The sequence below is a fragment of the Bubalus bubalis genome, chromosome 8 (genome assembly GCF_019923935.1).
Source record: "Bubalus bubalis isolate 160015118507 breed Murrah chromosome 8, NDDB_SH_1, whole genome shotgun sequence".
Lineage (NCBI taxonomy): Eukaryota > Metazoa > Chordata > Mammalia > Artiodactyla > Bovidae > Bubalus > Bubalus bubalis.
In genome coordinates, this window is record NC_059164.1 from 7,285,518 (window position 1) to 7,308,505 (window position 22,988).

At 44.2% G+C, this 22,988-nt stretch overlaps 1 protein-coding gene across 1 annotated transcript in view; it reads right to left on the bottom strand.

Moving 5' to 3' along the window:
• The window catches only part of LOC112586431 (ATP-binding cassette sub-family A member 13), a 115,506-nt gene that overhangs the window by 86,972 nt on the left and 5,546 nt on the right, over positions 1 to 22,988 (bottom strand). Inside the window, exons 4-12 of the mRNA XM_045166516.1 lie at positions 21,552 to 21,685; positions 20,259 to 20,423; positions 17,811 to 18,010; positions 16,050 to 16,177; positions 15,254 to 15,354; positions 14,733 to 14,912; positions 12,242 to 12,429; positions 11,163 to 11,302; positions 1,029 to 1,143 (exon numbers count right to left, since the gene is read on the bottom strand). Of these exons, the coding sequence (XP_045022451.1) occupies positions 1,029 to 1,143; positions 11,163 to 11,302; positions 12,242 to 12,429; positions 14,733 to 14,912; positions 15,254 to 15,354; positions 16,050 to 16,177; positions 17,811 to 18,010; positions 20,259 to 20,423; positions 21,552 to 21,685 (1,351 nt within the window). The remainder of the gene's footprint in view (positions 1 to 1,028; positions 1,144 to 11,162; positions 11,303 to 12,241; positions 12,430 to 14,732; positions 14,913 to 15,253; positions 15,355 to 16,049; positions 16,178 to 17,810; positions 18,011 to 20,258; positions 20,424 to 21,551; positions 21,686 to 22,988) is intronic.

Below are 22,988 nucleotides of genomic sequence, written 5' to 3' on the forward strand. Positions count from 1 at the left end.
TTGATAGAACATGGAAACTTACTTTACCATCTGTAAAATAGATGGCCAATGGTAATTTGCTATATGGCTCAGGAAACTCAAACAGGGGCTCTGTATCAACCTAGAGGGGTGGGATGGGGTGGGAGATGGGAGGGAGATTCAAAAGGGAGGGGATATATGTATACCTATGGCTGATTCATGTTGAGATTTGACAGAAAAGAACAAAATGCTGTAAAGCAATTATCCCTCAATAAAATAATTAATTAAAAAAAAAAAGCTTCCCAGGAGTGATGGATCCCAGTGATGGATAGATGTTATGGGATGCTTCTTAAGCTTTGACCTATACCAGAGCCACCTATAGAATTCTTCATATCTACAGAAATCTGAGTCCCACACATAAGCAAGATTTAGCATGTCTGGGGCAAAGTTCAAGCACTTGTATTTTCAGCAAACTTTACAGATAAATTTTATCCATTTCCAAGTTTGAGAACTACTACTCTAAGGCAAAGCTTCTGTCACATCATGTCCCAACACACCCCACAGACAATAACGTGTGCTTTTAAACTATACACAGTATCCATGATTATACATTAAAATGTCCATTTCAGTACATGCACTGAAAGAGTATAGCAGTATATAATCTGGCAGATTTGGTCCAAAGATCACTTCTCTCCCAAAAGTCTCCAGAACTTCAGACTCTTAAATCATTGACCCCCAGTGTAAACTCTAAGTAAATAGATAAGACTATTTTTCAAAGAATGATTTTTTTGTAGTGGGGGGATTTTATAATAAATTACATTATCAAATGGAAATCTTATTCCTCTAATTTGTTTCCTTTCAAAATCCATGGAAACATGAGTCATATGTGTTTGATACAAATATGTGTTTGATACAAATACATATGCTATGATACAAATATTTATTGAGAATTGAATACATATGAAAGACTATCAACAGCTAAATCAGGATCTCATGTTTTAAAGCAAGCGTTTTGTTTATTTCAAATAATAGTTAAGTCAAGACCTAGAAGTTGAATTCTGAAAACTCACCTGGACATGGAAGCTGTTGGAGTCCTGATCAAGTTATTCAAAAATGCAAAATAATTATCACTGATGCTTTTCCAATCCATGTTTTCTTTATAACAAGGAGATTCCTCAGAGAAACCTAAATAGAAAGGCATTTCATATATTGATTTCAAATTGGGTAAAAGGTCAAGTCTAGTAAAGTGAAAAATGCTACAGTGTCTCAGTTAACATGGTTGAAAGTATAACAAAAGAGGATTAGAAGTCCTTCTCATTTGTCCTCCACTTCGGCCAAGATGAGGTACCATTGGCCATCAAGCAATGTAGGACAGAGACCCACGAACCACAGAAAATAAACAAGGTGAGACCTTCCAGGCTGTGACTCAGACAGCAGGAACAGAGCTGGGGCCTGGTGGGCGTCCTGAGTTGAGGGGAGAAAGTTTAGGGTCCAAGAGACAGCAGAATTTACAGGACAGGGGAGCAGAACTAAGGAAGCGAGTTTTCTGCCATCTGCCCTCTCCAAGTACACAGCTGAGGACAAATTGATCTGTGCACGAGAAGGGGCTCCCTGAGACCAGAGAAAGACCCACACCAAAATTAAAGATTTAGGAACTTCCCTGGTGGTCCAGTGGTTAAGAATCTGCCTCCAGACACAGAGAACAGACGTATGGACACAGGGGTGCAGGGGAAGAACAGAGTGGGAGGATGAAGAGAGTAGCAGGGAAACATACACACTACCATGTGTAAAATAGACAACCAGTGGGAATTTGCTGTGTGACTCAGGGAACTCAAATCGGGGCTCTGTGACAGCCTGGAGGGGTGGGATGGGGAGGGAGGTGGGAGGGAGATTCCAGAGAGAGGGGACATATGTATACCTGCAGCTGATTCATGTTGATGTATGGCAGAAACCAACAAAATACTGTGAAGCAATTATCCTTCAATAAAAAAATTAATTAAAAGAAGAATCCACCTGCCAATGCAGAGGACACGGATTTGATCCCTAGTCCAGGAAGGTTCCACATGCTAAGGAGCTACTGTGCCAGAAGTACCGAGCCCGTGCTCTGCAATAAGAGAGGCCACCACAGTGAAAAGCCCACACACCAAAACCAGCAAGAAGCCCCCATATGAAGCCACAAAGACTCAGCACAGCCAATAAATAAATGAACAATTAACTGGCCAGTGATCACACAGGACCAGGAAAAAACTTGGAACCCATTAATCAGACTGGAGTGATCCATGATGTGTTAGACATTGAGGATAAGATGCAAAAAAAAAAAAAAAAAAAAAGGGTCATGACTCAGTAATGGGATATTTACAACCTCTCTAAGCACTGCTCCAGCCCTGCCCAACAAATCTTAAAAGCAAGACCCTAAAGGATCAAACTATTTCAAGCAATGTTTTCAATAAAAGGAAAACAAAATAACAAGCACAAAACAAGGTTAAATTCATAATATTTAGCATTCAGTCAAAAATTACAAGGCATGCAGAAAAGTAGGAAAAGGTGACCCATAACTAGGAGAAAAATTGATTAATCAAAACTTACCCAGAATTGACAGAATTCAAGTAGAATTAGTAGATAAGAGGACTCATCACATAAAACAGTTTATAATACTTAGCTTAAAAATCCCAATTAAAGGGCAAAATTTGTCAGGTCAGACAAAACTAGAACTAATTATACGTTGCATGTACAAAATGTACTTGAAATAAAAGACATAAAAACTTAAAAGTAAAAAGATGAAAAAGTCGTATCACCCTACATTTTCAAAAGGAAGCTTTCAGATGAAGTAGATGTCAGATGATAGTATCATTGCTATTCAATAACCATAAAAGCAACAATTAATCAGGAAGACATAACAATTCTAAATCTTTATGCACATTATAACAGAGCCTCAAACCATATGACACAAAAACTGATGAAATACAGGATAAATAGACAAAGCCACAATTATAGTTGGAAATTTCAATAGCTCTCTCCAAATAATTGATAGAAGATGAAGACAAATATCAGGATACAGATTTCTACAATACTATCAGATAACATGATCTAACTGGTGCTTAAAGAATGCCCCACGTGGCAACAACATTGTACATATTCTTTCCAAAAGCAATGGGATATTTTACAAGATCATGCATATTCTAGACTATAAAAAATAATGTCAATAAATTTAATAAGATTAGAGTCATACAAAGAATGTTCATTGATTAACTAAATTATATATCAATGACATAATTATATATCAATAAACATAATCTTTGATATTAATTTCTCATTTTGATAATAATTTCTCATTTAAATGCATTTTTCTCTGCAATCACCTTCTGTATTTTTTCAGTTTTTTAACTTTATTGAGGTTTGATATAGATTTCTAACATAATTCCACAGTGATAAGAGAATAGACTCTATATGATCTCAATACCTTTAGACTATGAATTTTTGCACCTTGTTTTATGTCCCTATCAATTCCAGTATCTTCTACTTTATAGTCTATGAGAAATTGAATAGAATTTATATCCTACTGTTGTGTGAAAATTGTATAAATCTTACTTTTGTTGAATTGGTTCATAGAGCTTTTCAGGTCTACAATATCCTTCTACTTTTCTGTCTATTCAGCCTATTAATTTCTGAGAGTTTGATATTGAAACTTCAACTAAAGTCTTAATTTATCTACTGAAAAGATAATTGTAATATAGTGAAACTTTGTTCTGTATTTTCCAAGTTTCCTATAAATGTGTTATCATACTTCCATAATTTAAAAAAAAAATCAATGACATAAATATACCTGGAAAACAGCTTACAGGCCAAAAAGAAATCAAAAGGTAAATTAAAAAGCACTTTAAAATTTTATGAAAATGAAAGTACAGTATACTAATATTTGTGAGATGCCATCTAAGAAAATGTACTTAGGAAGAAATTTATACCATTAAGTTTCTGTATTGGAAAAAAATAAAGATCTCAGTTTCCAAGTTAAGAAGAGTCATTTAACCTGCAGTAAGTAGAAAAAAAGAAAATATTAAAGATCAAGGTGGGAACCGAGAAAATAGGAAAAAGAAAAACAATGAACAGAAAATGAACAAAACCAAAGGCTTCTTGTTTGAGATCAGTAACACTGACAAACCTCTGACAGAGGGATCAAGCAAAAAGAAAGGCATACATAACTGAGAAGGGGTGTGAGAGAGGCAAAGAGTTTACAGATTCTCTAACATTCATTGAGCAACATGGGAATCAGGGTTCATTCCACAAGGTGGAAAACCCATGTATCATGTGTAGTTAGCCCTCCAGATCACATCCCCCATGTCTGCAGATTCAATCCACTGCGGATCACACAGCACTGTAGCATTTTCTACTGAAAAACATCCACGCACAAGTGAACCAGAGCAGTACAAACCCATGATGTTCAAAGGTCAGCTGTGTTATGAAAAACATATAATACTAAATTAGACACTGCAGATGAAAGAGAAAAATTCCTTAAAGACACAATCTACCAAAGCCCATGCAAGAAGAAACAGACCATCTGAATGGCCTTCAGCTATTAAAAAAATTGAATTTGTAGTTTAAAATCTTCCTACAAAGAAAACAAAAGGCCCAGATGGCTTCACTAGTGAAATATACCAAATGTTTAAGGGAGAAAAAATACACAAACTCTTCCAAAAAACTAAAACGGGGAAAATACTTTTCAACTCATGAGGCCAGGATCACTCTGATAACACAATAAGATAAAGATATTAAAAGAAAGCAAAGCTACAGTCTAATATCTCTCATAGCACAAATGTAAAGTGTTAAATAAAATTTTAGCACATTGAATTCAATAATATACAAAAAAGATTTACGCCTTACCAGTTGGGATTTATCCCATTTATACAAAGTTGGTTTAACATTATATATATATATATATTTAGTTAGCATTTCAATAGCATAAAAACATTAAATATTAAGACAACTACAATGAAAAACTATAAGTTGTTAAGAGAAAGTAAAGTAGACACAAATAAACAGAGAGATACTCTATGTTCATGAGTCAGGAGACTCATTATTTCCAGAAAAATGTCATTCTCCCTTAAATTTACCCATAGATTCAATTCAATCCAATTAAAAAATTCTAGCAGGATTTTGAGAATCTGACAAGCATTCAGATTGGAAATTGCAAATGACTTGGAATAGCTAAAAACTTTTTTTTAAGAAAACGCAGTTGGAAAGATTTCACTTGACTTTAGGATTTACCATTAAACTATAATAATCAAGATCAGGTGATACTGATGCAGATGACTGGAACAGATGAAACAGTGCAGAGAAAGACCCATGAATTTGCACAATGTATTTAACAACAGTGCAAATGTAGTCAGTGGAGAGAGAAGAATTGTCACAATAAATTTTTCTGGAGCAACTGGATCTCCATGTGCAAAAAATAATAAAATCTGATATACACCTACATCATGTATAAAAATTAACTCAGAATGCACCATAGACCTTGTTTAAAACCTAAGGCTATTAACCTTCTAGAGGAAAACATAGCTCAAAAATCTCTGTGACCTCGAGAGCTAGCAAAACTTCTCAGCTACAATACCAAAACCATGATCCACTGCGGAAAAAAGAAAAAGATAAGAAGAATTTGATCAAAATCAAACCTTTTGCTCCTGGATGACACTGTTGAGAAAAGTGGAAAGACAGGCTTGAGAGTAGGAGAAAATATTAGCAACGGACATATGTGATAAAAGGCTTCTATAGCTTACCTTTACAAGGAAATCTCAGACTCAACAATAAAGAAACATACAGCCTAATTTTAAAACTGGGGAAATGATCTGAATAGACAATTCATGACTAATGATGCACAGAGGATACATAAGCACAGGACAAGATAGCTGTTCAAATCACTAGTCACAGACGCAAATGAAATCCATAATGAGATACCACACCCACTGGAATGGTTAAAAGTTTCTACACTGACCACACCAAGTGCTGTGAGGATGTGGCAGGATCAGAACTCTCTGGTAGAAAGGGTGCTGGTTGAAACTGCAAAATGTACAATCTTGAAAAACAGTTTGTCAGTTTCCTAAAAAGTTAGGCGTGCACGTACCATATAATCCAGCCATTTTACTTCTAGAGGGAAAAAAAGCATATTTCCATAAAAAAATTTATTTTCAGTAGCCCAAAACAGGAACCAAATTGTAAGTCATGTGAATGGTTAAACAATCTGTGATATATCCACACTCAGCAGTCAAGAGTACGTGTACCACCTCATGAATGAAGCCGAAGCTAATTAGTTCTAATTAATGACAGTAAGTAAAAGATGTCAGAGAACATGCTATATAATTCCATTTATATATATTTCTAGAAAAGGAAAAAACTAGTTGATGGCAACCAAGGGCAGATCAGTGGTTGCCTGGGGACAGGAGTCGGGGCTGGAATTAACACTGGGAAGAGGTGGGCACAACCCCGTCTTAACTATGATGATAGCTTCATGGATACACACACACATGTCAGAACCCAATAAATAGTATATCTAAACACGTGAGATCTGTTGTTCAGTTCAGTTCAGTCACTCAGTCATGTCCGACTCTGTGACCCCATGAATCGCAGAACACCAGGTCTCCCTGTCCATCACCAACTCCCGGAGTTCGCTCAAACTCATGTCCATCGAGTCGGTGATGCCATCCAGCTATCTCATCCTCTGTCATCCCCTTTTCCTCCTGCCCCCAATCCCTCCCAGCATCAGAGTCTTTTCCAATGAGTCAACTCTTCACATGAGGTGGCCAAAATATTGGAGTTTCAGCTTTAGCATCAGTCCTTCCAATGAACACCTTTAGGACTGATCTCCTTTAGAATGGACTGGTTGGATCTCCCTGCAGTCCAAGGGACTCTCAAGAGGTTTTCTCCAATACTACAGTTCAAAAGCATCAATTTTTTGGCGCTCAGCTTTCTTCACAGTTCAACTCTCACATCCATACATGACCACTGGAAAAATTATAGCCTTGACTAGACAGACCTTTGTTGGCAAAGTAATGTCTCTGCTTTTGAATATGCTATCTAAGTTGGTCATAACTTTCCTTCCAAGGAGTAAGCGTCTTTTAATTTCATGGCTGCAGTCACCATCTGCAGTGATTTTGGAGCCCAAAAAAATAGTCTGACAGTATTTCCACTGTTTCCCCATCTATTTCCCATGAAGTGATGGGACCAGATGCCATGATCTAAACATGTGTGATCTGTTGTACATAGCAATTATATTTCAATAAAGCTAATTTTTAAAAAGAAATCCTTCTCATTTAAGGCAAGTAATTTAATCTCTCTAGCACCTATTTAAGAGGAAAAATTACATAAAACTTGCAGTTTTTATGCTTCACTGAGTTCCCACTGCAATTGATTGGCTTATGTATACATAATTTCATAAGTGTTTAAGACGGGGAAAAAGATGGTAACCATCTCGAAAAAGAGCACAGGTGTGTATGATTAATATCAGATTTTTTTTAAAGCAAATGCTAGCAGAAAAACCAGTCTGTATGATATAACTTTTTTAAACAAAAATAAAAACGGAATCCAGTAAAGTGAATTCCATGGCCACTGTTTGTGGTACATTATTACTCTGGCATCATTTTTGTGGGGAGAAAAAGGAACTAGCATCTATGGCAACTGCCTAACAGTACTGCACTAGGCATTTTATGTACATTAGCTTGCTTAATCCTCATAAGGACCCAGTAAAGTAGACCGTATAATTTCTGTGTCACCAAGGAGAAAACTGATTGCAGTGGGAGTCCAATAACTCACTCAGTAAAGTCTGTATCACAAACAGGGTTTGCTCCCAACTCCATCTGCCTGCAAAACTGCCTGCACTGCACAGTTTAAATGCTTACAGCAGAATCCAGTCATTAGAACACTTAGTTAGTATCTCTATTATAGCTGAAACTCCAGTACTTTGGCCACCTGATGGAAAGAGCTGACTCATTTGAGAAGACCCTGATGCTCAGAAAGATTGGGGGCATGAGGAGAAGGGGATGACAGAGGATGAGATGGTTGGATGGCAACACTGACTCAATGGACATGGGTTTGGGTAGGCTCCGGGAGTTGGTGATGGACAGGGAGGCCTGGCGTGCTGCAGTTCATGGGGTCACAAAGAGTCAGACACGAGTGAATGACTGAACTGAACTGAACCATTATAGATAAATAACAAATTCTTATCACGTGCAGTTGGTTTTGTTTCCTACTGGAGGAAGGGAAATATGGAACATGTAACCTAAAGATGAACGCTGACCAATAGGCTTCGTCCTAGTACTCTGTTGTCTTGACATTCACACTCTGATTCAGTACGTCTGACATGGGCTCTCAGATGGTGCTGATGCCACTGGTCCAGGGACCACACTTTGAATAGGAAAGACATATGTGAATCAGGAGTGTGTAACTCATCCAACACAGTCAGGAAAGGGCCCAGAGCCACTAACTTCCCTTGACCATTGTTAATCACATAATGTTTCCATGTGACCATCAAAACTGCCTGACAACACATTCACTACCCAAAGCCTTAAAATCTGAGTGTGTTCAATATAGAAAGATTTGCAGGTCTGATGTAAAACATGATGTATCAACATATGTGGAATATATGCAGAACTTTGCAGAGGGGAAAATGTACCGTCCTAAAAGCATATATTAGAAAAGAAAATCTGAGAATCAAAAATCTAGAAAAATAACATCAAACTAAATTTACTAGAAGGAAGGAAACAAAGACCAAAAAAAAAAAAAAAAATTAGCGAAATAGGAAAAAAAAATACAGCAGAAACCAATAAAACTTAGTTCTTTGTCAGAAGAGGCTGTATTTCTGCAATGGAGCATGTTGAGGCAGAGTTAAGCTCCTGCAAGGATCCCTCCAAAGGGAAGCGACTGGTCAAGCTTGCAGGCACCACAGTGAGGATTCCTGGATTTGACACTTAGTAGTTTTGTGACGTCCTCCAGGGATGTTGTCGGGAGCCGTGTTAGCCATTACTGACAAAATGGAGGCACGGCCCCAACTCCCTCTCCTTGTCCCGCAGGCACGGACCCGGGATGAAGGACCTAGGTCTTGTGATTCTGACTTGTTTTTTCCTCTCCTCGGCTGAGTTGACTCAAAAGAATATTAAGGTGCTTATTGTTCTTGAGAGGAGCATGAGAAGGCACAAAGCCTTCTGCAGTTGTGCTCAGAGAATAATTCATAAAGTTAATCATTGACATTTGTTCAAGGATCTTTACAAAAGAGTGTTCCAGGATGAGCATGTAGGCCACAGCTTGAGGCCATGGGAAGGATTGTCATCTGAAACTTATTTGTGAAGGAAATGTTTATAGCAAAGGAGCTTGCTGAATTTAGGGCTTAGGAATAATTAGAAATAGTTAGAAGCTAAAGATTTAAGGAATGTTATAATGTTAGCATATTTTACTATAGCTTATAGAGATTAGGAATTTTAGAGATATTAATAGCTAGAAGCCTTTTTAAGAGACAGTGAGATCAGGATACTAGGGGCAAACAGGATTTAGAAAGATAAGAAATAAACTGAGGTTTGTGGTATGCAGCCCAGATATAATCACGAGTTACAATGTAATCACAAGTTAAAGCAAACACAATTCTGAGACAACCCCTGAAGCAGAAACTCTGCTTGAAGGGCAGCAGTGATTTATGGAGACAATAAATCTGGGTGAGGGGAAATTGAAAATGTCAAACCTCTGACCTAATGCTTTTGTCAAAGTATAAAAGAAAACCTAAAGCTTGAAATAAACATGCAGTCCAAGAAAGCTGAATGAGAGGCTGCATCGTTACTCGCCTACACCGCTCATCCCTTCAGGCTGATTCCCTGGCTGCTGGAGCTGGACTCCGGCAGGATGTAATCTGCATGAGCTCTGGAATGAAGTTATACCCAACTCATAGGTTGCCATGAGGATTGTGTGTGATTATTAGTACTAGAGACTTCTGAACCTGGGCCTCTGGCTGATGGTGAGTATGTTTGTAGCCCATGTTTCTGGAAATGGTAGAACTGCGCAGATATATGCGATGAAAAGGAGGACAAGGTGTTGAAGCAGGAAGTTAACATGTAGGTTGTTGTTTTTTAGTCGCTAAGTCATGTCTGACTCTGTGTGACCCCATGGACTTTAGCCTGCCAAGCTTCTCTGTCCAAGGGACTTCCCAGGCAAGAATACTGAAGAGGGTTGCCATTTCCTTCTCCAGGGGATCTTCCCGACCTAGGGATTGAACCCATGTCTCCTGCATTGGCAGGCAGATTCTTTACACTGAGCCACCAGGGAAACCCAACATGTAGGATGAGCACCCAACGCAGAAGAACACGGCCAACCCACTGGAGAAGCCACGTGGACCCAGCTCTGTATATGGGGTACAGAGCCTGGAGAGTAACAACAGTGAACACAGGGACCCCTCTCATGGCTGATGAGTCTGATACCAAGAACCAGAGACATGGGATCTCTATCAGCCCCTCGGATCAGTTTGAGGAGGAAGGAAGGAGTGTTAGATGGACACGGCCACAGAAAAGGAACAGGGAACTGTCATCCCCAGGCCCCAATCCCCAAGCTCAAGACACAGGGGCTCCAAGGAGATGCTGATGACCGCATGGGACCAGAGCCTGTGTAACACAGGAGAACCAGGGCACGTGGTTCCCAGGGTAGATGGAAGCACACTCCCGGCTCTAGACCCAGAAGAAGCTGACACAGAGATGGAGGTGTCTCCCTGCCAGCATCTTCTCTAAAAACAAAGCTTCTCGGAGACCAGTATGATTCTCTGTGAGTTCTGTAGTTGCAAGTTGTAAAGTTCATATTTTAAGGGGCTTTTGGCTCTGACACTGGTAAGGAGAGAGGGGAATCTACTTGCCACGGGTACTTGTGGCAGGCACACTGCCAAGGGAGGTGGTACCGCACACAGAGCATCTGGACTTTCAAAGGTTGGGTTACGATGAGTCTGTACAGATAAGTATTTATGGGCCCAACTGGGCCAGTTTACAGTGGAAGCAGCCACTGTGCTGGGACCTGTGGTCAGTCTTGTTACCACTGATAGAGTAAACGGGAAGCTCAGTGTGCGTGTGCTGGCAAGCCCCCCTGTCAGCCCCCTCCCCTCGGTGGGACTGCTTGTCTCTGAGGAAGCTGTGCTGCCACAGCAAATGGGGAAAACGCCCACATGGCTGGAGTCCAGGGCACCGACTTACCCAGTGAACTGTTCTGGATACCCTCCTGCTTATTCACATATCGAGCCACTTCGCAAGTCCTCCTGATAAACCCCATGAAGGCTTTCCAGAAGTGTGTATGTTCCAGGAATGAGTGTGCTTTCTCAAGTGTATGAAACATCCTGCAATTAAAACCAATCCAGAAAAAACACATTTTAATAATGATTTTCCAGAAGGTCTTATCACAAACTCATCTAAATACAAATATATACAAATGTCTGGCAGTCCGATTATACAGGACATTAGAACCTTTGAAATCGTTTTCTTATTTATGAACATTCCGATCCTGATTTGCAAAATGAGGAAAAATTATTTTATGGAAATACATAAAACATAAGACAACAAGCCAAGAGAGGAGAAAGTGGGAAATTAAAGGATACGATATGAAGCGAGTTCTGAGTTATGAAAAACACATTTCCCATTTGACATATTCGACTTTTAACATCCTAGCAGCTGAGGAGAATAGAAATTCGTTACACGTACAATCCATGGTTTGAGAAAATAAAAGCAAGGCGGATTTTCTGGAGAAGCACAGCTCCTTTGAAAGCCACTTGCTGGCGATTCACGTGAGCATCCTGGGTGACGTGATAAACAAGCACCTTGGGGAACCTCCCTGGTGGGCTAGTGGTTAAGAATCTGCCTGCTAGTGCAGGGGATGTAGGTTTAAACACTGGTCTGGGAGCTAAGATCCTACATGCCCCAAGGCAACCTTAAGCCCTCTCACCTCAACTAAGACCCAAAGCTGCCAAATATATATATATATATATATATATATATATATATATTTTCTTAAATAAAGCTCCTTGGACTAAATGAGGGTTCTAGATTTCCTGTGAAAGATTAAGCCAATGGTTAGAAGGGACTGTTTACTATTTTATACCCTGTAGATGCTTTCCAATAGTACCAAACAGGCTAATATTTTTAAAATAGAAAAAAAAATTAAGTGACTATTTATAAGTAGAATATGCCATGCTGACCTATCGCTCATATAGAAGGAAGCCACAGGAATCCCTTCGGTTTCCGATTGTGCAGACGTTTTCCACCTAACAGCTACTACTTACACCGTGGAGAAAAGCTGGTCCGCACAATCAGCAGCGGAGACATCAGCTCTCAGTAGCCGCAGGAGCCGAGTGCAGGGCAGGCTTGCTTCCTGCAGCTGTGCCCCTAGGTCCTGCCAGTCCGGGGCATCTTCTGGTATTGAAACTGGCATACTTGTGTGCCCAGTAATGACTGCTTGCAAAAGATGACTCTGAAAGGAAGATACAGCATGGTTTGCGGTCCATAAAGTGATTAAACTGTGGGCAATTGTGATGCAGCCTTGCCCTGTTCTCACTCAGCAGTGGGTCCCTTTGAACTGCACCACGTAGGGTTGGGACCACCAAGTCCTGGACTTGTGTCTCTGTTCACTTGAACAAACCCCAAATTCAGCCTCAGGCAGGCATCAACCAGAGAGCACCTACTCTTCAAGCCCATCTATACTGGCTTGTTGCCTACGTGATCCCAGTGGAGCAGACTTCCAAGCATCACAGCCCTGTAACTGGTCCCTGCAGCTCATTGCGGCTGGGCTGGGACCCACGTTTAACCAGCACAGAGCAGAAGGACACGGCCCTTCCGGCCCCACCCTTTCTGAGGACATCGGCTCCCAGCCCCACTCTCTTGCCTGGGATCCCAGGCTGCCACAGGAGAAGTGTGGCCGCCCTGCTGGGGGCCACATGAAGAGGCCACAAGGAGCAGAGGGACCCTGGCCACTTGGAGGAGACAGCCGCCCCAACCCATGCTGCAACTACCCCCAGATTCCCGCAGCTAAAAGAGAGGCGTCTGGTGGGACCATCAGAACCACCTGCTGCACTCTAGGGGTTCGTTAGTGACACATAGCCTAAGCCCCATCAGAAAGGCTATCATGTGTACATAAATATATGAACATAACAAGCTCACAGCACCAGCAGATGCTGGCTCTATTGGCTCCAAGTGTGCTGTGTGCTCAGTCGTGTCTGACTCTTTGCAACTCCATGCCTGCCAGGCTCCTCCATCCACAGCATTCTCCAGGTAAGAATCCTGGAGTGGGTAGCCATTCCCTTCTCTGGGGGATCTTCCTGACCCAGGGATGGAATCTGAGTCCCCTGTACTGGCAGGCAGGCTCCTTACCACTGAGCCACCTGGGAAGCCCATGGGTGCCATGACATAGGCCTATGGATACAGAGAAATGCGGGTGGGCTTTCTGTCGGGAAAGAGTTTACAAACTGAGAGCAGAAAAACGGCTGTGCCAACAGGCGATGGCTTCCGTGCCTGCACACACCTTCCCTCTGGCCGGCACTCTCCCCGAGTTCTCCTTGCTTCCAGTCCCCAGCCTCCTTAAGAGCTCATACACTCATCTGGGAGGACGCGCCCCACCGGGGACCCAGGGTGCCCCCCGCCCTCCTCAGTCAGGCCGGCCTGCACCCCTCCACCCACGATCCCTCACAGAGCAGGTGCGGAGAAAACACCGACTGGACTGACACGCTACCCTGGTGGCTCAGACGGTAAAGAACCTGCCTGCAATGCGGGAGACCCAGCTGCAATCCCTGAGGTGGGACGATGCCCTGGAGAAGGGGACGGCTACCCACTCCAGTATTCTTGCCTAGAGAATCCCATAGACAGAGGAGCCTGGTGGGCTACAGTCCACAGGGTCACAAAAAGTTGGACACGACTGAGCAGCTACACTGCTGCTACTGCTACAGTTCACTGGTTTCATCTTTTCACTGATTTTATTTCATGGTTTACGTGAAAGAAGATAAACGTGAAACAGGAAATACTGAAAGTGAGATGGACTATCAATACAAAAGGATGAACGTTCATATAACTTCCAGTGTTCAGCAGGGCTTCCCTGGTGGCTCAGAAGGTAAAGAATCTGCCTGCAATGCGGGAGACCCAGGTTTGATCCCTGGGTCGGGAAGATAACCTGGAGAAAACGGAATGGCAGCTCACTCCAGTATTTTTGCCCGGAGAATCCTATGGACAGAGGAGCCTGGCGGGCTACAGTTCATGGGGTCACAAAGAATTGGACATGACTGGGCAGACACGACAGTGTTCAGTAGGAAAAACGTGGGCTGGACTTGACATGGTCCTTTTCACTAATGCTGCACACTTTGCACACTTAGATACTGGGGGAAGGCAGCCCCAGGTCCTGGGCACGACGTAGGGAGAGCACATGCCCACCAAGCTCTGGCCACTGGAACTATAACTCAGACCCCCACTGACTGACCTCAGGACACAGCTCCACCCGCTGTGGCATCTGCAGCTGGAAGTGGAGCCAGACACAGGGAAGCAGACGCGACCTGGGGACAGTCCTGGGTGCTCTTGGGGAGATCCGTTCAACATCAAGTAGATTTTGGCCAGGTGGGGCACACAACCTCCTAAGGCGGCCAGACAAGGTCTGGGGTCCCGGGGCAGCTGGGGCTTGATGACATCAGCAGCTGCCTCATAAAACCACAGCTCCAGGATGGACATCTTCAGTGAATCTACCTCAGGAATGAGCTCCTAAAGCCCGGAAGAGGCCAGATGGTGGGTACTCACAGAGTCCTGCACGGACCCAAGCAGCTTGTGTAAAGCGCTGGCCTCGCTGGAGGGGAGAGGACCACAGGTCAGTCCCCCGAGGGCCTCCTGGACGCCAGCCACTCTGGGACGCAGGGGAACTCCCGTCTCCAACAAGCACCCACCAAGGCAGAGAGAAGTGGCATTCTTATTCATCAGCAACTAAGACAAACAGAAGCAGGGAGAGCAACGTGAGACAGTTTCTGAGCCAGAGGCCACAAACAGGAGCCAGACTTACAAGAGAAAACAAAGTTCCTCTAAAATTGCCTACTGGGACTTCCCTGGTGGTCCAGTGATAAGAATCAGCCTGCCAGTGCAGGGGACACGGGTTCCATCCCTGGTTGGGGAAGTTCCACATACCACACAATATGGCCAAAAAAAAGCATAAAAACTGCCTACTGTTCTCTTTACTTTGCTAGAAAAGCAGGACCAAAAGGAAATACCACTTGATTTTCTCGAGTGTTCTAGCCAAGTTGTTTATTTATGATTCTTTGCTGTTTTACCTGCTTTAACTCCTTAAAAAGCACGTCCTTTTCCAGTTTTGATTGGCCAGGTCCATGGGATCTAGAGTTGCTGGCAGATGCCTCGAGGCAAATGATGATTTCTGAAGGACAGACAGACGGGTTACTGTTCAGCCCCTGGGGCTGCTCCGTGCCTGACTCAACACGTGGCTGTCAAATAACAGACTGAACCCTGGAAGCAGGCGTGTCAGCACCCAGACTTGCGGTCAGACATTCCTGTCTCCCTGAGGAGGGAGCTGAGAAAGTCACCACAATTCTGGCTCCTCTTTCTGAAGACTCACGAGGGGAGGTTCTGTCAGCCACCTCGCTCCCCCTCCACCATAAGAAGGGACAGAACCTGACTGCCCAGTGCACACGGCCGCCTCCTGGGACCACAGTCATGGTCTCAGTCAGGGAACGGTGCTGGGCAGACGAGGGGGACCAGGCCTTCAGTCCAGGAGGATGCCAGGGCCATGGGGAGGGAACAGAGGAGGGTGCGAGCATCAGTCCCACCCAAGCACCGGGGATGGGAGTGGATGGGACAGCAGACCTGGTCCCAGGAAGGAGCCCGTCCAGGCCCCAGGGAGGCTGACAGGGAGCAGCAGGGTGTGACCTCCAAGGTGACAAGCTATTTATTCAGCCTGGACGTGCTCGGTCTGAAGCACCTCGGGCAGTATGTACTCCACGCCTGCACCTCACCTGCAAACCCGACAGGTGTCTGGCGGCTTGGAGTCTGCCCTCCCTGCACCCACATTTGCCCTGATGTGCAGTGTGGACAAATAAACCTGGCACTAGTTACCTCGGACGAGGTGTAGATCCTGGGCCACTGCGTTCCTGAGAGCCCCATCTAGCTGGAGCAGTCTCGTCAGGGCCGGCCCCGGGGGCAGCTTCTGGAGGACATGCTGCAGTCTCTGCATATACAGTAATCTGAGGGTGGAAATATACAAATGAAACACGAGGGAAAGCAGTTCATGGGCCTCCTTGGGAAATAAAATCCCACTCACAGGAGAACCCCCCATGGCTTCAGGATTTCACGTCCCCACAGACACAGACAACCAGGTTCCTGACAGATCGTATCCCCTGAATGCTCCAATTTGGAGATTCTTTTAGGCTGAACATAGATTAAATACTCTCTTTACCCCAAAACAGAAAAGTTTATTCTGAGTAGTGGGTAGAAGAGATAAGGGTTAGGATAAAATTCCAGGTGAGATTTAAAGACATTTGCATAAAACCTGAGTTATTAGAAAAAGTTTTGCACAGAAGTGTATTTTAAGAGTGTTTTAGTGTCCAGATGGTGTGTGGTGGAGTCCAGGCTACCCAGCTCCGACCAGACCCCTGCACCCTGTTTGGTGGCTTCCAAAACAGGGCCTGACAGGATGACCGCGGGCAAATCGCGTTCCTCCAACTCTGGGTCACTCGGGAGGATGCCTGCTCAGTGAGCTCAGAGCACGATGTGGTCACTGACGCCCCGAATCCCTGAGAAGCCAAGAGCGGGGGCAGGACTCCTGGGGCCCCCAACACTGTGGTCCATCACAATCCAGGCAAGACCCTGGGCGGAAGTGCCAGGACACACTGGAAGTTGACAGGATTGTTAAGTTGACCCAGTGCAGTGTCTCTACTGATGTGCATTAAGTAACAGAGGTGCTATTTTTAACAGCTTCAAAGTAGACAGCCAAGCAGGGAAGGTTTTAATGCCCTCGTTTGTGTCCTGTATGTGAAGCTCTCATGAGACAGGACCGTGTGTCTCATGATTTCTCCAGCTAATCGGGCAAGTATCTGCGGCTGGCTGACCCCTCACCCCTCCTGTGGGAAGCCTCACCACGGCACCCACATGCCCTGGGCAACCACTCGAGTTTTGTTCTATTCAAAGGAAAGCCCTAACTTTAGGAGGTTAATAGTTGGATGGCATCACCAACTCGATGGACAAGTTTGAGCAAGCTCCAGGAGATGGTGAAGGACAAGGAAGCCTGACATGCTGCAGTCCATGGGGTCGCAAAGAGTCAGACATGACTCAGCAACTGAACACAAGATTCATCAAATCACTACAAACAGCCACCTCCGCTGAAGAAACAGACCCCATGTTGCTCTAGACTCCTCCTTCCTCCATGTGAGTGAGTGCTGGTTTCAGTATCTTAAACATGATAACATGTGACCCACCTTTCCTACTTCTGAAATATTTCTGGACCTCATGTAAACATTTCAACTACACAAAAAGTTATAAATACATAAGAAAATAGGTACTTCCTTACAGGAAAGGACCTTTAAAATATTTTTGTTCATTTTTAAACAAATATCAAAGACATAAGACCTAAAGGTCAAGAATCTGAAAACCTCCTCAAACATTGTACCCCCATTGGTTGTTTTTAACACCTGAACAGGCACGTAGATTGCTGCAAACCGTCCTATCCAAGTCCACAACACAAGCCTCGCACTTTGCAGTTGCTAACTAGCCCTTTGTTGTCTAACTGGGGTTGCACAGAAAGCATCCTAAGGGTTATACACTCTTTAAAATTGGAGTTGTCAAACTTCGTCAACAACCAAACAGGAAAAAGTGCCTTACATCCTGATAGGTGTGTGGCTGCCTTCGGGGCCATCTGCTGCCATGCTGTCATTCAGGAGGAGGAGAGCGGCCTGCAAAGCCCTGACCACCTTCCAGGGCTGGCTCCCCTCCCCAGACTGAGTCCTCAGTGTCTCCAGGCCACGGCCAATCCCTGCCAGGACCGGCTGGAAGAGGCTGCCTTTCCACTGCTGATCAAATACCTGCATGTCAAGAAACAGGAACATTGTTATCAACAATAATAAAATGGAAATGATAGAGTTTAGTTAGGAAATAGTAACAGAACTTCCCTGTGTTCCCAATGCAGGGGACACAGGTTCGATCCCTGGTCTGGGAAAATTCCACATGCCAAGGAGCAACTAAGCCAATGCACCACAACCACTGAGCCTGAGCTCTAGAGTCTGGGAGCCACAACCTCCAGGCCCATACACTGCAATTATTGAAGCTCACACCCCCTAGAGCCTGTGCCCAACACAAGAGAGGCCGCTGCAATGAGAAGCCCATGCACCACACTGAGGAGCAGCTTCCACTGCCGCAACTGAAGAAAACCCACCCAAAGCAACAAAGACTCAGCACAGCCAAAAATAAGAGGAAAAAAGACAGGAATAACAACAGACTATTCCAGGTGACAGATGGCCTGTTTTTATGCAGTTGGCAGATTGAAATACCTGTTAACAACTGTATTAGGATTTCATTTCTACTCAGAAATTAAAAATTGCAAATTTCAACAATGGATGCATGTGATTGTTTCGTTGGCCCAATTTCTCTTTTTCCTTGCTCTCTCCCCATTTTCAAAAGAGAAGGTAATAATAGTGCTTAGTCACTCAGTCGTGTCCGACTCTTCGTGACCCCATGGACTATATAGCCCGCCAGGCTCCTCTGTCTGTGGGATTCTCCAGGAAAGAATACTGGAGTGGGTTGCCATTTCCTCCTCCAGAGGACCTTCCCAGCCTGGAGAGTCTGCTGTGTCTTCTGCACTGCAGGCAGATTCTTTACCTGCTGAGCCATCAGGAAGTCCGAAGGTAATAATGTACATTTCTAAATAAGTGAAATAAATCTTAAAAACTAAGCTGATGTGGAATGGTATACATATATTCATATGTCTGAAAATTATATAGCTAATACACAGTTACTGAATATCATTTTATGTCATGAACTTGGGGATTCTAAAGGTGGTTCATATTGTGGATTATCAACATTACACCAAAACAGAGCATCCCCGCCCAGACTGAAAGGATGGGGATGTATGGAGACCGGGGCTGTGTGCCAACTATCTTCCATTTCTCCACAAGCTCGCCACCCAGACAAGGCTTCCACTGACCATGGCAATGCTGGTCAGTCACTGCTGCCCCTTTGGACGTTCTGAAGATTGCATACAGGATGGATAAACAACAAGGCCCTACTGTATAGCACAGGGAACTATATTCAATAATGGAAGACAGTATGAAAAAGAATGTGTGTGTATATATAGTTGAACAGCAGAAATTTACTTTGCTAAACAGCAGAAATTAACATAATATTGTAAATCAACTATAGTTCAATAAAATAAAGAGGGATCCTTGGTGCTGTCTGTGTGCATATGAAGCTGCAGAAGGAGGCCAGGCTGTGGGGCTCCTCAGGCCTCCCCCACAGAAAGATGTGGACACGTGGAAGGAGGCAGGCAGTGAGGAATGGACTGACTCTTGTAAAGCTCCGGTAAGCCAGGTGCACCCTCGCTGGGCTTTGCTGGATGGCCTGAGCTGTAGGCAGCACTGCTGTGCTGGACACTTAAGAATCAGGTGAAAGAGTAAATCTCATGTTCAGTGTTCTCCACACAATAAAATAAAATAATAAGTATAAATAAGATCACCAACAAGGACCTACGGTATAGCAGAGGGAGCTATATGCAATATTTTATGAGACTCTCTAAGGGAAAAGAATCTGAAATAAATAAATATATATATATATATAACTGCACACCTGAAACTAACACAACATTGTAAATCATCTATGCTTCAATTTAAAAAAAGTATTAAAAAGAACTCAGGACTTCCCTGGTGGTCCAGTGGTTGGGAATCCACCTGCCAATGCAGGACACCAGTTCAATCCCTGGTCAGGGATCATGTGGGTAAGATCCCACATGTTGCGGGGCAGCTAAGCCCACCCACCACAACTACTGAACCGTGTGCCCTAGAGCCCACGCATCGCAACAAGAGAACCCACTGCAGTGAGAAGCCTGCACACTGCAACTGGAGAGTAGCCTCCACCTGCCGCAGAGAAAGTTCTTAGAGCAGCAGCAAAGCCCCAGCACAGCCAAAAGTAAATAAATGGGGGGGGGGGGCGGGAGAAGAAATCAAACCCAGAAAAAAATCCAAAGGATTAGATAAATAAATTAAACCCAGCAGTGAAACACTCAGGAGGAAAGTGCTTGGGTGTGGGCACGCCAGGACAGGTGTCTACTGTGGACGGCACCTGTCTGTAGAGGTGAAGCTGGCTGACTGCCTGGACCAGGTAGTCTTTGGCCGCTGACCACCGAGGGTCACAGTCTGCAGGGCGACCCTCTCCGTCATCTTCATCCTCGGAGGAGCCAGACAAGGCTGAGCACAGCATCTGCTCCAGGGAACCGTCTGTGGGGATCTGCCAATGATACAGGAACTATTTGGAAATCAGCGTGTTTTTCCTGGGATGTTTTTCTCCTAATAATACCACAATCTTGCCAAAGAAAAAGCTCCAACATTTGTTTGACTGAAGACATAACAAGTTGATGGAGCACTATGTCCACATGCATTTACCTGGAGGGGAGGCCTTCAGAGCGCAGCAGTAAGCTGATGATCCTTTTCAGGAGAACCGCAGTTTCTCCAGGACATGGGGTGATTTCAGAAATTGTTCATCTCCATTCCCTTGGGCCAAAGGCACCCACAGGCTGGCCCAGTTTAACTGATACCTTGGACTCTCAAATTTGCTTTGCCAAAATCATTTTCTAAGTATCAGAGCCGGATGAAGTTGGGTCAGAGTTCTGAGTCAGAAATCACTTAATATTTTGAAACCAAACCCCCTTTATTGCTGTGAATGACCTTCACATGAAGTTTCTCTAATGCAATGCTATTAAACATGTATGTTCTTGTTGGAATGAACTGTGTTCCTCTATTACATAGTTTTATAACAATCATGGTGTCATCCTATCTGGAGGTGGGAAAGGGGTCTGGGGGAGCGGGCACAGGAAGGAGACAGGGCTACAGTATTTGGCTCCTGCCCTGCGAGAAGCAGAAGCACCCACAGATGTGCCTAGAGACTAAAGGGTCAGCAGGTAAGGGCCTCCCAGACCCTCAGGAGCAGCTGCTAATGGGCCCTGGAGGGGTCAGAGGGTCAGACCCTGATTTTACAGTTTGGAAAGTGAGGCTCCGATCTGGTGAAGCCAGCTGGTTCCGCAGACCCCAGGCATCGCTCTGCTTGGAAGGCAGTCCTTTCATGCCCTCTGCCCCATCTGGACCCCACTGGCCTTCACAACCTCCCACCCTCAGGGGCCTGGCTTGTCCCCCTGCTGCCTAGAGGTGTTCTATTACATCCAAACTGTGTTTGAGGCAGGATCACGTGTCAAGGAAAGAGGGAAGGAGCAGTTTTAGAACAGTCAGACACAGCAGCATCCCGCCGGGTCCAAGGAGCCAGATTTCAGTAAGGGAACTCCCACCCCGAGGTCCCAGGAGAAGGTTCTAGAGTCGCCCTCGGGGAGAAACCCAAAGCATGAGAGCAGCCGAGTATGTGTACCTCGTCTAGGTCAACAGAGTAATTCAGGACTCGTTCTGCATGAAGGTCATCAAAGCCAAATTGGGATTTCAGGTCAGCCTGAACCTTCTGTGGGTCCCACATCAGTTCCTTCACGGATAGGCTGTAACCTGGCTCTGCAAGACAACAAGTGATTTATACTGTCGGCTGCAGCAGCACTGGGACAGGTCGAAAGTCATTTATAAAATGATGTCTTTTCCACTTTGAACAGAAAGGCAAATGCAGTGCAAAGGCCAACTGGACCATTCACAGGAAGAGCAAACAGAAGCTAATCCAGAGCTATGGAGATTGCGGTGATACATCACTTGCTTCCTCGCATGCTCAGTCCTATCCAATTCTTTGAGACCCTATGGACTATAGCCAGCCAGGCTCCTCTGTCTGTGGAATTTTCCAGGCAAGCACACTGGAGTGGGTTGCCGTTTCCTCCTCCAGGAGATGGTCCCAACCCAGGGATCTAACCCTCATCTCCTGCATCTCCTGCATTAGCAGGTGGATTCTTTACTACTGAGCCACCTCCTGGCGCATAAATGACCACAAATTTCTAGAGGGTAATTTGATAATGGGCTTCCCTGGTGGCTCAGACAGTAAAGAATCTGCCTGCAATGCAGACTTGAGTTCAATCCCTGGGTCGGGAAGATTCCCTGGAAAAGGGAATGGCAAGAAGTTTATGAAATTCACATATTGAACCCAATAATTTTGTTTTACAAAATCTATCTCAAGAAACCTAATAAGATGCCTGAAGGAAAAGTCATGAACCACGATATTACTGCACTGATTTTACACTGTTTAAATATTGAAAACCAACTCAGTGTCTAGCGCTGGAGGAGGGAAGGAAATATGATTTATTTATAGCACAAAATACCGTGGAGTCTTTAAAATCATATTTATAAAAATTATTTAAAACCAAATAAAAAGTTTCCCCGCAACAGAGCTAATCAAGATATAAAACCTATAAGGTACCCAAGTAACCCAGCAATGCCATACAAAAGTGGCAACCCCTGCCCCAAAATCTACAAACGATACCTCCAAGGTCAGGTGATCTCTGGTGAGTATGGCCTGGCAATTTCAAACCTAAAAGCACATAAATTCCAAAGCGAACTTGCATCTGGAAACCCAGCTCTGCTGCTGCTGCTGCTGCTAAGTTGCTTCAGTCGTGTCCGACTCTGTGTGACCCCATAGATAGCAGCCCACCAGGCTCCTCCGTCCCTGGGATTCTCCAGGCAAGAACACTGGAGTGGGTTGCCATTTCCTTCTCCAATGCGTGAAAGTGAAAAGTGAAAGAGAAGTCGCTCAGTCGTGTCCGACTCTTTGCGACCGCATGGACTGCAGCCTACCAGGCTCCTCTGCCCATGGGATTTTCCAGGCAAGAGTACTGGAGTGGGGTGCCATTGCCTTCTCCAGAAACCCAGATCGAGGTCA